This window comes from Falco naumanni, chromosome W (assembly GCF_017639655.2).
Source record: "Falco naumanni isolate bFalNau1 chromosome W, bFalNau1.pat, whole genome shotgun sequence".
NCBI lineage: Eukaryota > Metazoa > Chordata > Aves > Falconiformes > Falconidae > Falco > Falco naumanni.
The window spans coordinates 23,391,490-23,405,869 of record NC_054079.1 but is presented as its reverse complement, the minus strand read 5'-3'; the positions used below and the strand labels follow the sequence as shown (position 1 = coordinate 23,405,869).

The window sequence follows — 14,380 nt, the reverse complement described above, 5'->3', positions numbered from 1 at the left end:
TTTGGATGTTTATTACTTTTTTTTCATTTTCACTTCGGTTGTTTGAAAGCATGCAGAGAACAGTACTTGATTATAAAAAAAGCTTAAAGAGATTCTGCAGATTACTTTCTGCTGTCACATGGGATTGTTGGTGTACCACTGCCACATGCATTTGTATTTATATTCAATTTACCTGTTTAACCAATTTATTTTAATCTGGGTTTAAAATAGGTCTTAAATTTATTTAATCTGAAAATACACAGACTATTTCAAACTATTTCCTTTTTATTTTGATCATAATTCAAGCCAGGGATATTTTATTTAATATTGATCTCTCTATTATTCAGTTCTAGTTAAGAAACAAAAAAAAATAATAAATTCACTTACCTGTAAAACCTAGGATGCACATTTAATAGAAAAATTATTCTTTCTTAATATATTTTAATAAGAACTAATAAATTGCCAAACACTATAAAATTACTGTGTGCATATTAGAGATGTAAAACCACTTTTTTTAAAAAAAAATAAATAAATTACCTGTAAGGCCTCCTGTTTATTATAGAATTCATTATCATCCGGTGGTTTAATAAGGTAGCAATGGTTGCAACACTTCTTGAGTTCCATCATGATGTTCAAAAAGCCTGAGGTACTGCCTTTTGAACCTTTACTCAGGGCTTTGTAATTCCTGGTTAAAATCCACCTATGACATAGAATGTGGAACGTAATATATTTTCTAACCATTTGTGGAAATATGAAGGATGTAAGCTCTCAAAATATCAGTTCAAATTGCATTATGAGAACTATTACACTTCAGTAATTTTCATATAGATATATCATTAAAATAGCAGGAATTATAAAGTGTCATTACTTACTTGTAATATTGTTTCTGCAATGCACTCATTTCCATCCTCAAAATTTGTTCAACCTTAGCAGGTAAAGACTTTTCTACATCTTTTTTAACTCTTCTGAGTAGAAATGGTTCAAGTTCTTTGTGAAGACTTGCATAACCAAACTCTCTCCCTTTGCCATGCTCCTCTTCAAAATCTTCCCAGGAAGAAAACCTTCAACAGAAGAAAGAATAAAAGGTAAAACAGTGACATACCATGAACACACAAAGACCATAAATATACCACATGTGCACAAACACATATGGACTTCTTCCCCACTCCTCTCTGTTTTATGAAATAAGTTTCTAAATTTGCACCTCACAAGAAATTCCAAATATTTTGTCTGCAAATAGGAGAATGGAAATTTCCAAACTTTTGCAGAATGAAAATTCAAAACAAACTACTGAATTTTAATTTCTCCAGTGAAAACTCAACATTTTATTTTTCTGCTTGGAAACCCTGGTAGAATGTTGCAGAAATTCCATTATATTTCTCAAGAGCAGCATGAAAAAATAGTTGTATAGCTGGAAGATAGCTGGAAGAAGTGCAAGAGAACAGACCGCATATCTTTTGCAGCTTGTATGGACTAGCTGAAATGTGATTACCCTCTGGTATGTGCTAACAGACTAAGAGAATGGACTTTGCGATCAAATGAAGAATAGGTGCTAGACATCAACCCTAGTGGCTTTGCTTGTAAGGTTCTGAAGAAATCAATGCAATGCATAGCTCCAAAACTAATTGGAGCTAAAGCGCTTTGTATTTACAAGATATTTGAAAGGAACATGTGCTCTTATTTATCCCAGATATAAATAGAGGTCAGTATAGAATAACGTCAATACACTAAACCTGTTCTATGCAAACCATAAGGGCAAATTGGTTGCCCGACTGAACTACTGGATATCCGACATTGTGGTACAATCTTGTTTTCATTCATGGCACTAACACAGAAAAGAAGACATCCTCAGCCCCATTCTATTTCCCTAGATTAAATGCATGTGATTTTCCTTTTAGATTAAGATGAAGCATCTTTTCAGGGTTCCAAGCTATATATCAATCCATCTTTTTTGTGGACTGCTAAAACAGAAAAGGCTGCTACCAAAACAATTTATCGAGAGCAGCATGAAAAATATGTGCATCTATTTTATATAAAGTATTTAAACTATTTCACAATGCAATTCTTTATCTCTATTGATTCTCCAACCATTACAATATTCTACTGTAAGAAACTTGACCACAAAATAAATAAATATCACGTTCCTTACTTTTCTGGCATGATGAAGTGCAGCAAAGACCAAAGCTCTTTGAGGGAATTTTGCAGAGGAGTTCCAGTAATAAGAAGACGATGATTAGACTTAAAGTCTATTAAAGTCTTGTACAGAAGGGAATCATCATTTTTTAAACGATGAGCTTCGTCAACTCCTATAAATACCCAATTCAGACCACCAAGGAATGACTTAAAGAAATTGGGGGGGGGGGGGGGGACAGGACACACACACGACATGACAGGACATTATACAAGTTAATATATTATGCAATTTCTGATGTTTTACATAAGGTTATATATACACCATTACTACTTTTATTTTAATAAAAAATGGACACTTATATGTTTTTAGTATTATGGTTTCTATGTTTGCTAAATTCAACAAAAGGCTATGCAGGCATCCCAAGTTTTAAAAGGAAAGTATAAACCAATTTTATACTTGGGGGGAAGGGGAAGGCAAAAAGCCAATCTATAAATTTTCAATTGGCAAAAAAAAAATAAAATTAAAAAAATCCATTATTGATTCTTTTCTTTCCAGGATGTACAAACAAATGAAATAGAAAGCCAACAAGCAGAACTTTTTTTATTAAAATTTTCATATGATGTTAGGATTAACAATAACTCTATGTGCTACCATCATGAAGAGAGTAGTAATATACATATACATAATACTGCACACACAAATACAAAGATAAAACACAGGATTTCAGAGTTGTGAATCACAGGTGTTTGGGGCTAGGGGTTGGTTTGTTTTTTCAGTTCCTGGATGATAGTCTAACAGGAAAGTAGAGATTATGAGATGCAAAGAAATTAAGACAGTAACGTGAAGCTCAAGCAAACTGAAGAAAAAGAAGTTTTACCCACTCGGGGGGGGGGGGGGAAGCTTCACCACACATACATAAAATCTAAAAGTGCTTAAAGTGCTGTTATACTCCCCATCCATTTAATGCCCCAGAACCCAAATATGTGCCAACTCTAAAAGAGTTTTACATTCTACAAATGATTTTATCTCCCTGAAGAAGTAAGTGTGATTACCTTATCCTTCAGCAAAATTTCATAAGTTGTTAGAAGTATATTAAATTTTAATCGCTTCGTCTGTGGATGTATCCATTCATGAGTTCTTATCTACAGGAAGAATCAAGTGAATTATAAGCTAGAGAAAAATGGTCTTATTGATCAGGATGACTTTAGGTACTACAGCAACATAGATGTTAAGTGACATAAAAGAATGTGATCATGAAAAAGGAATAAAACACATGAAGCTTTTTTTTTTTAATTATTAAACAGTGATGGTGGTAGGGTGTTTGTTGATTTTTGTTTGGTTGTTTTTTTGTGGAGTGGTTTTTGTGCGTGGTTTTCAGTTGTTTTTTTTTAAAAAAAAAACTTTAATGGATAAAGTTACTTACATTCCTCCTTTCAGAAAACAAGTTAAGATTATGTCTGTCAGGCTTAAATATTTCTTTTTTGCACCTAAATAATCACATGACAAAAAACTATTTTCAAATGCAAGATTGCATTTTTAATATTTTTTATAATTAAGTAGGAATTAAATCTTTCACATACATTTATATCAGATCAAAATTTATGCTTTTAATTTGCATTTAAACACATACAATGTTTCAAATAAGTATTTTTTCATTCCTAATAAAAATATTAGAGATTAGCATAAGACAGGAACATGAAGTGAGTTTTGTTTACCACTAATCTTTTCAATGATACAAAGAAATACTCACCATATTCCTGCTAGTTATATCTCCTAAGTAAACCACAGCATTCATCTGAGGAGCCCAGGTTTGAATCTCTCTTTGCCAAGATGTCAAGGTAGAAAGTGGCACGACTAGCAAGAAAGGCCCATACAGTTGATGTTCGTGAAACAGGTAGTTCAGAAAAGAAATTGTTTGTATTGTTTTACCCAGACCCATTTCATCTGCAAGAATACAACTATTCCCTCTAAAAAAAATAAATAAAAATCAAATAAATAAATTTATAAATGCTTTCAAATTAAAACCAGCAAGACTAATTTAAGTCTATACTTACTTGCACCATGAGTGAGCAAGCCAATTCAGTCCATTTAACTGATAATCTCTTAACTCTAAATTCTCATGTCCTCCAATATAAGATGGTTGCTTTTTTAGTGCAACAAACCTTGGCCTCTGTTTTAGAATCTGTCAAAAGCAAATTGAGCATCAGTCCTACTACTCAGTGAAGTTACCAAAATGTCTTCTTATAGAAACAAAGTAGCAGTAGGAATCTGTTTGGTCACCAAGTCTAGTCTTTATTCATCACAGACAACTAGGCCATATAACAATATCAACCCATTTGGCAAGCTAAAATTAGTTTGCTGACCTAAATTCCACAACAGAAGTGACATGAATCACAAAGATTACTTTTAAAACAAATTAAATCACTAAACAATTTTATCTTTGAATGGCAATAAAATAAGTAGGGAACAAATACCTACAAAAGGCTATTCTTAATAGTGATACTTGCTACATATATAAATATAACTATCATTATTACTGTTCTCAACAACATTCCAAAAATATGTTATAATATGCATCTTATTTTTGGATGCATAAAATACATCAAGTTCCTTTTTATTATCATAACTGTATAAATCCATTGAAATTACACACTCACCTTGCAGTCCTTAAATGGAGTGGTCTTAGATTGATTTCTGCTAAAATACTCATCAATGCACACCTGAAATTTTTTGGCAATGAGAGCACCGTCTTCCCAGCTACATTCTGAGTAAGGTAGACCCTGCCATTTGCAATAGTAATCTGGGTAACCAGCTGCTGATTTCTGATTTGAATGAGCTGCAGAAATGCATCAGAGATACCAGATCAATATTTTCCTTCTGTACTTTAAGAAAGCGCTCATTTTAGGTGATAAGACAACATAAACTAGTTTCACAGCAAAGACAATATGACAACTTTTCTCTTCATCAGAGATTTTGTTTTTCCTTAAGCTGTTAGGAATATTAATAACCTAAATTTCTTAACTATAAATTCAACATGCAAGCAATAAACTTGTAATATTCTCAACACTGTTTTCCATGTGGAAGTTTGTTACATACCAATTATCCTTTCCACTATTTGATACTGTTTATGTAGATCATCTGTAAGTTCCTGCTGGCAGTTATAATATTCCACGTCTTCTGGAGAAGCATTTTTCAGCCTGAAATGGGAGTTTATTTGCAGCACTTATTACATTGTGTAGTTTTAAAACTAAGAAAATCTGGCAATTTTAAAGCTCTGAATGTAAGCACCATAGGAAAGCTGATTAGAGAGCTTCTTTGAAGAAGCTATAACTGAAATTCTTGCTATAAAAGTGTTGCATCTGGCCTAGGTACCTCATCACTGATGACTGAGAAGCTTATCAAGAGATATTACTATCAGCTACAGCTTGTACTAGTCATGCAGATAATTTACAATATCTGTTCTCAACAATGAGTAGTGTACTTCACATGGTATTTTCACAGAACAGCACTGATGGCTCACTATAAGAATCAACCTTATGAGTAGGAGTCACTAGAAATCCCACCACTATTCACAGATTATATTAACCATACTAACAAAATGAAATACAAAAACATAGCATTAAAACATAAGGCTTTTTTTCCACTTCTTGGTTCTGAGGCTTTAACAGAAGTTTGAGCCAAGAAAACTAAATGTTGTAATGTTTTGAGTGCTTTAGCCATTTCTGATTTTTTTAATCTCTGCAGCAATTCCTGAAGAACTCTGATCAAAATACGATCAATGACAAAATAAGTAAAAGGTAAGATTTAAAACAAAATCAGAAAATCCACCACCCATCTTGTTAAAACTTCATTTATAACAGACACATTAAAATCTAGGTGCAGAAGCTGCTTCCTTAAAGGTCTGATTTACAAGATGTGTGAGTATTCTCACTTGCTCAAGTAAAGTTGGTATGCTCAGAATCTTACAGGATCATAATGTGTTAGGGAAGTTTCAACTGTAAAGCTTTTGTCTTTCTGTTGTATAGGCACTTGAAACTATGCCTTCGCAAAGAGGCAATAGAACTCACAGAAAACCAATAAAACTTCTATATTGTTACAAAAAAATATGCAATGTGGAAGTAATTATAAAAATACTCACCATCGTTTTGTTTCCTGATCCTTTTTCTTATAGTTGTCCAGTTTCTTCATTCCTTTAACATTTTGTTGCTTCAGTGTTTCCTCAGTTTCCCAAGTATTATGGATGTGTGACCAGCCTTTCCATTTAATAAGATACTGTACTTCTCCTAGCTCCTTTGACTTTTCAAACCCAGTATTTGGGTCACCATCTGCCTCAACTGCATAGATTGTGGTTGCAGCACCAGTGGCTGATAAAGAAACCACACCATAAGGCTCGATTAAGCGTACACTACCATTAATTAACCAGTAAAAAACATATTGCAGAAAAAAAATTGTGATACTCTTATATGAGCATGTAACTTGACTAATTATATCTACAACTCTTAGGTTACTCGTCTTATTTGAAGAATTATGATGTAACTATATTAACACATGTACAAGTATACCAATGAGATTCAAAAAAGCAACCAAAAAACTCTGCATCTAACCTATAGTATCTCATCTCATGAGAATTTTCTTAGCATTACTAGTTTCTCTAGTGACCCCCAAGAATGCTCCACTAACACTGCTTGCTGTCATCTTTGTTATATCCTTCTCATCTCTGAGAATATAACAGATATTTGACATTGTGTTTAATCAACCTTGAGACTTGAATAGCCTACAATTCAATCATCACTATAGATGCTATAAATCCAATTCACAGACTCGAAGAATGATTGAGGTTGGATGGGACCTCTAGAGGTCATCTGGTCCAGCCCCCATGCTCAAAGAACCTCACCTAGAGCCAGTTGCCCAAGACCACATCCAGATGGCTTTTGAATAACTCCAAGGAGGGAAACTCCACTACCTTCCTGGGCAACCTGCTCCAGTGCTCAGTCACCCTCATGGTCAAAAAAAGCATTTCCTGATGTTCAGATGGAACCTCCTGTGTTTCAGTTTGTGCCCACTGCCTCTTGTCCTGGCACTGACACCAATGGAAAGAGCCTGGCTCTGTTCTTTGTACCCTCCCTTCAAGTATTTACATACATTAATGAAATCCCCCCCTGAGTTTTCTCCATCCCAGCTCTCAGCTTTTCCTCGTAGGAGAGATGCTCCAGTCTTTTCATCTTTGTGGACCTTCATTGGACTCTGTCCAGTAATGCCATCAGTCTCTTATACTGGGAAGCCCAGAACTGGACACAATACTCCAGATGTAGCCTCAGCAGTGCTGAGCAGAAGGGAAGGATCACCTCCCTCAACCTTGCTGGCAATACTTTGCCTAATGTGGCTCAGGATACCGTTAGCCATGGCTGCAAGGGCACATTGCTACCTCATATTCAACCTGGTGTCCACCAGGACCCCAGGGCCTCTTCTGCCAAGCTGCTTTCCAACTGGGTGGCCCTCAGCATATACCCGTGCATGGGGTTATTCCTCCCCAGGGGCAAGACTTTGCACTTTCCTTTCTTGAACTGCATGAGGTTCCTGTCAGCCCATTTCTCCAGCCTGTTGAGGTCCCTCTGGACAGTAGCACCACCCTCTGGTGTACCAGCCACTCCTCCCAATTTGGTGTCATTGCAAACATGCTGAGGGTACACTCTGCCCTATTGTCCAGATAATTAATGAAGACATTGAACAGGACTGGACCCAGTATTGACCTCCAAAGTACACCACTAGTCACTGGCCTCCAACTAGTCTTTGTGCTACTGATCACCACCCTCTGGGCCCAGCCATTCAGCCAGTTTTCAATCTACCTCATTGTCTGCTCATCCAGCCCATATATCAACAGTTTCTCTATGAAGATCTTATAGGAGACATGGTCAAAGGCCTTTCTGAAGTCCAGTTAGACTACATCCACTGCTCTCCCCTTGACTACCAAGCCAATCACTTCATCGCATAAAGTTATCAATCCCCTTGGTGAAGCCATGCTGACTATTCCTGATCACCTTCTTGACTTTCATGTGCCTGGAAAATGTTTCCAGGATTAGCTGCTCCATCACCTTCCCAGGGATTGAGGTGAGGCTGACCAGCCTGTAGTTCCCTAGATCCTCCTTCTTGCAGAGTGACATGCAAACTGGTAACAACAAACAAGGAGAAGGCCAAAGTACTCAACAACTTTTTTTACTTCAGTTTCACTGGCAACCCCTCTTCCCACACCTCTTGAGAGGATGGACCTCAAGGCTGGGGGGAGCAAAGTCCCTCCCACTGTAAGAGACCATTTGAGACCACCTGAGGAACATGAGCATAAGTCTATGGGGCCTGAAGAGATGCATCCCAGAGTCCTGAAGGAACTGGCTGATGTAGTTGCCAAGCCATTCTCCATATCTGAAAAGTAATTTGAAGACCCCAGTGACTGGAAAAAGGGAAATATTGCACCCATTTTTAAAAAGAGTAGAAAAAAGGACCCTGGGAACTACTGACCTGTCAGTCTCACCTCTGTGCCTGGGAAGATCATGGAACAGATCCCCCTAGAACCTACGTTAAGGCACATGGAGGACAGGGAGGAGATTCGAGACAGCCAGCATGGTTCCACCAAGGGCAAGTCTTGCCTGACCAACCTAGTGGCCTTCTATGATGGAATGACTACATCAGTGGACAAGGGAAGAGCAACTGATGCCCTCTACCTGGACTTCTGTAAGGCCTTTGATACAGTCCCCCACAACATCCTTTTCTCTAAGTTGGAAGAGATGGATTTGATGGATGGACTGTTTGGTGGATAAGGAATTGGCTGGATGGTCACATCCAGAGGGTAGTGGTCAACAGCTCAGTGTCTGCATGGAAATCAGTGACGAGTGGTGTCCCTCAGGGGTCTGTATTGAGACTAATCCTGTCCAATATCTTCATCAGCAACAGAGACTGTGGGATCAAGTGCACCCTCAACAAAATTGCAGATGACACCAAGCTGAGTGGCACAGTTGACACTTCTGAGGGACAGGATGCCACCCAGAGGGACCTGGACAAGCTCAAGAAGCAGGCCCATGTGAACCTCATGAGGTTCAACAAGACTAAAGTGCAAGGTCCTGCACCTGGGTCAGGGCAACCCTCAGTATCAATACAGGCTGGGGGATGAAGGGATTGAGAGCAGCCCTGAGGAGAAGGACTTGGGGGTACTGGTGAATGAAAAATTGGATGAGCCAGCAATGTGCACCCACAGCCCAGAAGGCCAGCCATATCCTGGGCTACATAAAAAGAAGCGTGGCCAGCAGGTTGAGGGAGGTAATTCTCCTCCATTCCAGTAAGACACTACCTGGAATACTGCATCCAGCTCTGGGGTCCCCAATACAAGACAGACATGGACCTGTTGGAGCAGGTCCAGAGGAAGGCCACAAAAATGATTAGAGGGCTGGAACACCTCTCCTGTGAGGAAAGGCTGAGAGAGTTGAGGTTGTTTCAGCCTGGATAAGAGAAGGCTCCAGGGAGACCTTATTGCAGCCTTTCAATACTTAAAGGGGCTTATAAGAAAGACAGGGACAGACTTTTTAGTAGGGTGTGCTGGTCTTGGCTGGGATAGAGTTAATTTTCTTCATAGTAGCTAGTATGGGGATACATTTTGGATTGGTGCTGAAAACAGTGTTGATAACACAGGGATGTTATTGTTATTGCTCAGCAGTGCTTACACAGAGTCAAGGCCTTTTCTGCTTCTCAGCCCACCCCACCAGTGAGTAGGCTGGGGGTGCACAAGTTGGAAGGGGACAGAGCTGGGACAGCTGACCCCAACTGACCAAAGGGATATCCCATACCATATGACATCATGTTCAGCATATAAAGCTGGGGGAAGAAGGAGGAAGGGGGGACGTTTAGAGTTATACTGCTTGTCTTCCCAAGTAACCATTATGCGTGATAGAGCCCTGCTTTCCTGGAGATGGCTGAACACCTGCCTGCCGATGGGTAGTAGTGAATGAATTCCTTGTTTTGCTTTGCTTGCACGCGTGGCTTTTGCTTTCCCTATTAAACTGTCCTTATCTCAACCCATGAATTTTCTCACTTTTACTCTTCTGATTGTCTCCCCCATCCCACTGGGGTGGAGTGAGTGAGCAGCTGTGTGGTGTTTAGTTGCCAGCTGGGGTTAAACAAAGACATAGGGCCTGCTGCGATAGGACAAGGAGTAATGGTTTTAAACTAAAAGAAGGTAGACTCAGACTAGATATAAGGAAGAAAGTTTTTCACAATGAGGGTGGTGAAATACTAGAACAGGTTGCCCAGAGATGTTGTATATGCCCCATCCCTGGAAACATTCAAGGTCAGGTTGGATGGGGCTCTGAGCAACCTGATCGGGTTGAAGATATCCCTGCTCATTGCAGGGGGGTTGGCCTAGATGACCTTTAAAGGTCCCTTCCAACCCAAACTATTCTATGATTCTATGACATTTGCTTTCCTCTAGTCCTCAGGTACTTCTCCCAGTTGCCATGATCAATCAAAAATTATTGAGAGTAGCCTCGCAATGATTTCTACCAACAACCTTAGCACTTGTAGGTGCATCTCATCAGGGCCCATGGACTTACATATGTCCAGTTTGCCTAAGTATTTCCTGACCTGATCCTGTTCCACCAAGGGTACATCTTCCTTGTTCCAAAGTTTTCCCTGGTCTCTGGGGCCAGGGATTCCTGAAGGGTGGTCTTGCTAGTAAAGACTGAGGTGAAGAAGGCATTCAGTACCTCAGCCTTTTCCATGTCCTGTGTTACCAGGACCCTGCTCCATTAAGCAGCATACCCACATTTTCCCTAGTCTTTCTTTTGTCACCTATATACTTATAGAGGCCATTCTTGTTGCCTTTGACAGCCCTCGCCAAATTCAGTCCTAAGTGGGCTTTGGCTTTCCTAACTGTGTCTCTGCATGCTTGGAAAGTGTGTCTCTATTCCTCTTCAGTTACCTGTCCCCTGCTTCTGCCTTCCATATACCTTCTTTTTGGTTTTGAGTTTTGCCAGTAGCTCCTTGTTTATCCATGCAGGCCTACTGGCATTTTTGCCTGACTTCCTGCTCATTGGGATGGGCTGCTCTTCAACTATTTCTTCCTAAACTTGTTTTACTACTTCCCTCCCTCCCTTTGGAATCTTATGTGGGGTAATTTTTAATTAAATACAGTCAGTATCACAGCTGAAGCACACTAGCAGCAGTAAACAGTCTCATTTCTGTGAGGAGAGCCAAATAAGGAAGTGGACCCAACCAGATGCAGGGCACAGATATAGCAACAGAGCATGGCAATAGCAAAGGACAGCACAAGCAGTAACAAGCAGTCTGGGCATACAGAATATAAGAAGTCTAGTCCAAAAGGCTTTTAACACTTCAGTGGCACTGTGTATTGGAGTAAGGGGCTAGAGTAAGAATACACTGGAATTTGGAACAGTATGGGAAAAGAAAGTTGAAAGAGAGTACAAACTCTGAGATAGGTCAGAAACTTTAGAGATCAGGTATAACTAATGGAGAAAGGCAGTTCTGAAGTGTGAGTAGGCCCAAGTTTTCTATAATCAGAACCCTAATTTGCAGGCTAAAAGAAAAAGAACCACATAAGTAGGACACTATCCCATTAGCTGTGGGAAATATGACACCCCTAACATCATTCATAAAATTACTTTTAGACATGCACATGCAAGCACGCCACTGAAATTTTAGATTCCACCATCCATTGCATTGTATTGGGACTATTTGTGCAGGAATAACTGAAATCACAGTCTCAGTGGTTCAAGCCTTCCCAACATCATCCTTCAGCATTCAGGCTACTGGTTAGCTGTCCTATCCAGTCCACTTTTTCTCCATCCTCCTGTATAGAGTTTATATCTATCAAGGTATCAATAAAATCTACAAATAGTGATGTAACAGTATGGCATGCATTTATGCAATATGGAACTATATTCCATTTCTTTTTTTTTTTTGTATTAATTAGTTACTTAAATTCTTCTATGTTTTACTTTATAAGGCTTACAAAAGAAACATCCTTATGGGTATGAAAAACAAAATAAGATTACTCTCTAGTATTTTTAAACTTATTCTTTACAAACATCATGGGTTACCTACAGCTGAGAACAATTGCTGTTTACATTGCACCACAATGCACTGCAGAATCTTAAGAACACTGATAAAAAATATACCTCCTTTTCGGCCAATTCGACTATCCATAAACTTCTCTATAGTTTCAAATTCATCTTCTTCAGGCTGTGGGACATCTTCTCCACAAACTTCCAACAAATCATCAGAATCTGTCTTGGTTTCTTCAGCTTCTTTATAACTAACATTGACTGTTGCCTGGCGGCGAGATCCTCTCTTGTCATAGTCGTCATCATCCGATGAATCAAGCTGCCTCTTTTTCTGTCCTGCAATCTTTTTGCTGCTTTTTGGCTCAATTCTTGAAGACAGTAAGATAAACACAACAGTAGGGTTTCAATATGGACATCTACAAGCCTTCTGTATATTTCTGAATACATATATTTCATGACCGCTCAATTATACCACTTTCCGTTGGAGCAGACAGGAAAGAGGCATGATAACATTTTTTGTAGCTTAAAAAAAAAAAGTCTTCAAGTTCTGTAATAAATGTTAATGTTTTCATTTGCTTGTATAGTAGTACAATACTTGATTATGAATTAGAAATAGTACCAGAGTATCTAAAATGCAAGACTTCTTACCTGCTTGGAGGTTTCCGGCTTTTGACCTTGTTTTTTGGCTCATAGTCAGATTCACTATCTTCATAACTGCTTTTCTCTCTAGCTTCCTCTGATTCAGAATCAGAACCAGTTCCTGATACTGACCCTGACCCAGACATTTGCCAGTCTTCACTGTACATATTGAGAGACAAAACAGTAACTCACATTAGATTTTTTGGGGGTTTTGTTGTCTTGTTTTTAAATCAGATATTCACCACAGGTTTGCTGCTTTAATTTCAATATTCTTTACAGAAATAAAAATGTTCTAATAGTCATTTCAGCTAGAAGGACAGAAACTTATCATGAACGGATAACAGGTAAAAATACCCAATGGCTTCAAAGGGAGCTGAATTAAGTTTTCTGTTATCAAGAGGTAGATGTAAAAAAACAATCAAACCAAAAATCTGGATTTCTGTATAAATTACAGCTTTAATAACTGAGTTAATTTGACATCAAAGTCCTTAACAAGACTTTAGCTAGAAAGATACATATTTACTGGAACTTAGCTATGCTCAAGTCATAAAACCCCTTAACACTGTATTTTGCAGAATCAAAAATTCTCTAATAGCTATGTTCCCTGTGCCTCATGTAAATAATTAACTTCAGCACAGGAACCAAAAATAATGCAGAATCAGATTTGAGAAACACACAATGACTTGAACCATGGCAATCTGAGAGGCATCGACTCTCAAAAGCCCCCACTGAGCTTCCAAATCAGTGCTTCACACCCATGCAAGATACTATGAGTAAGCCACTTGTGACTCCCAGTGACAGTATCTCTGTGCTCCTGCTTAGCTGAGATCTACTTTGCAACAGGAAATATGTACCTACTGATCAACTGTATCTTACCTCAGACTCTGTACAGAGAAATGTAATAATAGCTTGGGTGAGGGAGGGTGGTGGTGTGAGAAAAGTCTGGTATGCATTCTTGAAAGGTTGCTAAATATACTACCATCTATTATCAGGTTTAGGAGTCTCTGATCAAGATGCTCAAACAGTACTAATGGCCTTCAAAGGTGGAAGACCTTTTCATTAAATTTCAGATCAGGAAGCCTAAGAATCAGTACTTTGATACTTCTTTCACTTAAATATGCATTGGTCCTAGAAGTTGTTTTCATTGTGGTCAATACATCTGTATGTCTTGGAAATACTATAGTATTACCTGTATCCTTCAAAGATTTTTTTTCTGCAAGCAGTAAATTAAAGAACACACAAACAACAACCCCCCTCCAAAATAAAAACAAAAAATCACCCACCCCAAACCAACCAACTTCCCCACCTTATGCAAATCCACAACCTATATTTAATTGGAGATATAGACAACATATAAAACACCATACTCTAGGGCTTGGATCCTGTACTAAGTTATATATAGAGAACTCTGATCTGCATGTCAGATAACAACTGCAAACATACTTGTTCAAAATAGGTATAAATCAAAATTGAAGCACTGGATATATGAGGTTATTTGGTTACTAGTATCTAAACTTAACTTTATCTTTCCTGTAACAGAGTATGTTATTAGATGTAATCACAT

At 38.3% G+C, this 14,380-nt stretch overlaps 1 protein-coding gene across 4 annotated transcripts in view; it reads right to left on the bottom strand.

Annotated features, from left to right (window-relative positions):
* The window catches only part of LOC121080572 (chromodomain-helicase-DNA-binding protein 1-like), a 67,514-nt gene that overhangs the window by 28,504 nt on the left and 24,630 nt on the right, over window positions 1-14,380 (bottom strand). For all 4 annotated transcript variants that reach the window (XM_040578673.1, XM_040578675.1, XM_040578676.1 and 1 more), the window contains 11 exons: window positions 12,826-12,975; window positions 12,292-12,545; window positions 6,252-6,477; window positions 5,210-5,310; window positions 4,771-4,949; window positions 4,168-4,295; window positions 3,864-4,080; window positions 3,166-3,255; window positions 2,129-2,319; window positions 852-1,040; window positions 517-679 (listed from right to left, as the gene is read on the bottom strand). In XM_040578673.1, coding sequence (XP_040434607.1) covers window positions 517-679; window positions 852-1,040; window positions 2,129-2,319; window positions 3,166-3,255; window positions 3,864-4,080; window positions 4,168-4,295; window positions 4,771-4,949; window positions 5,210-5,310; window positions 6,252-6,477; window positions 12,292-12,545; window positions 12,826-12,975 — 1,888 coding nt within the window. The remainder of the gene's footprint in view (window positions 1-516; window positions 680-851; window positions 1,041-2,128; window positions 2,320-3,165; window positions 3,256-3,863; window positions 4,081-4,167; window positions 4,296-4,770; window positions 4,950-5,209; window positions 5,311-6,251; window positions 6,478-12,291; window positions 12,546-12,825; window positions 12,976-14,380) is intronic.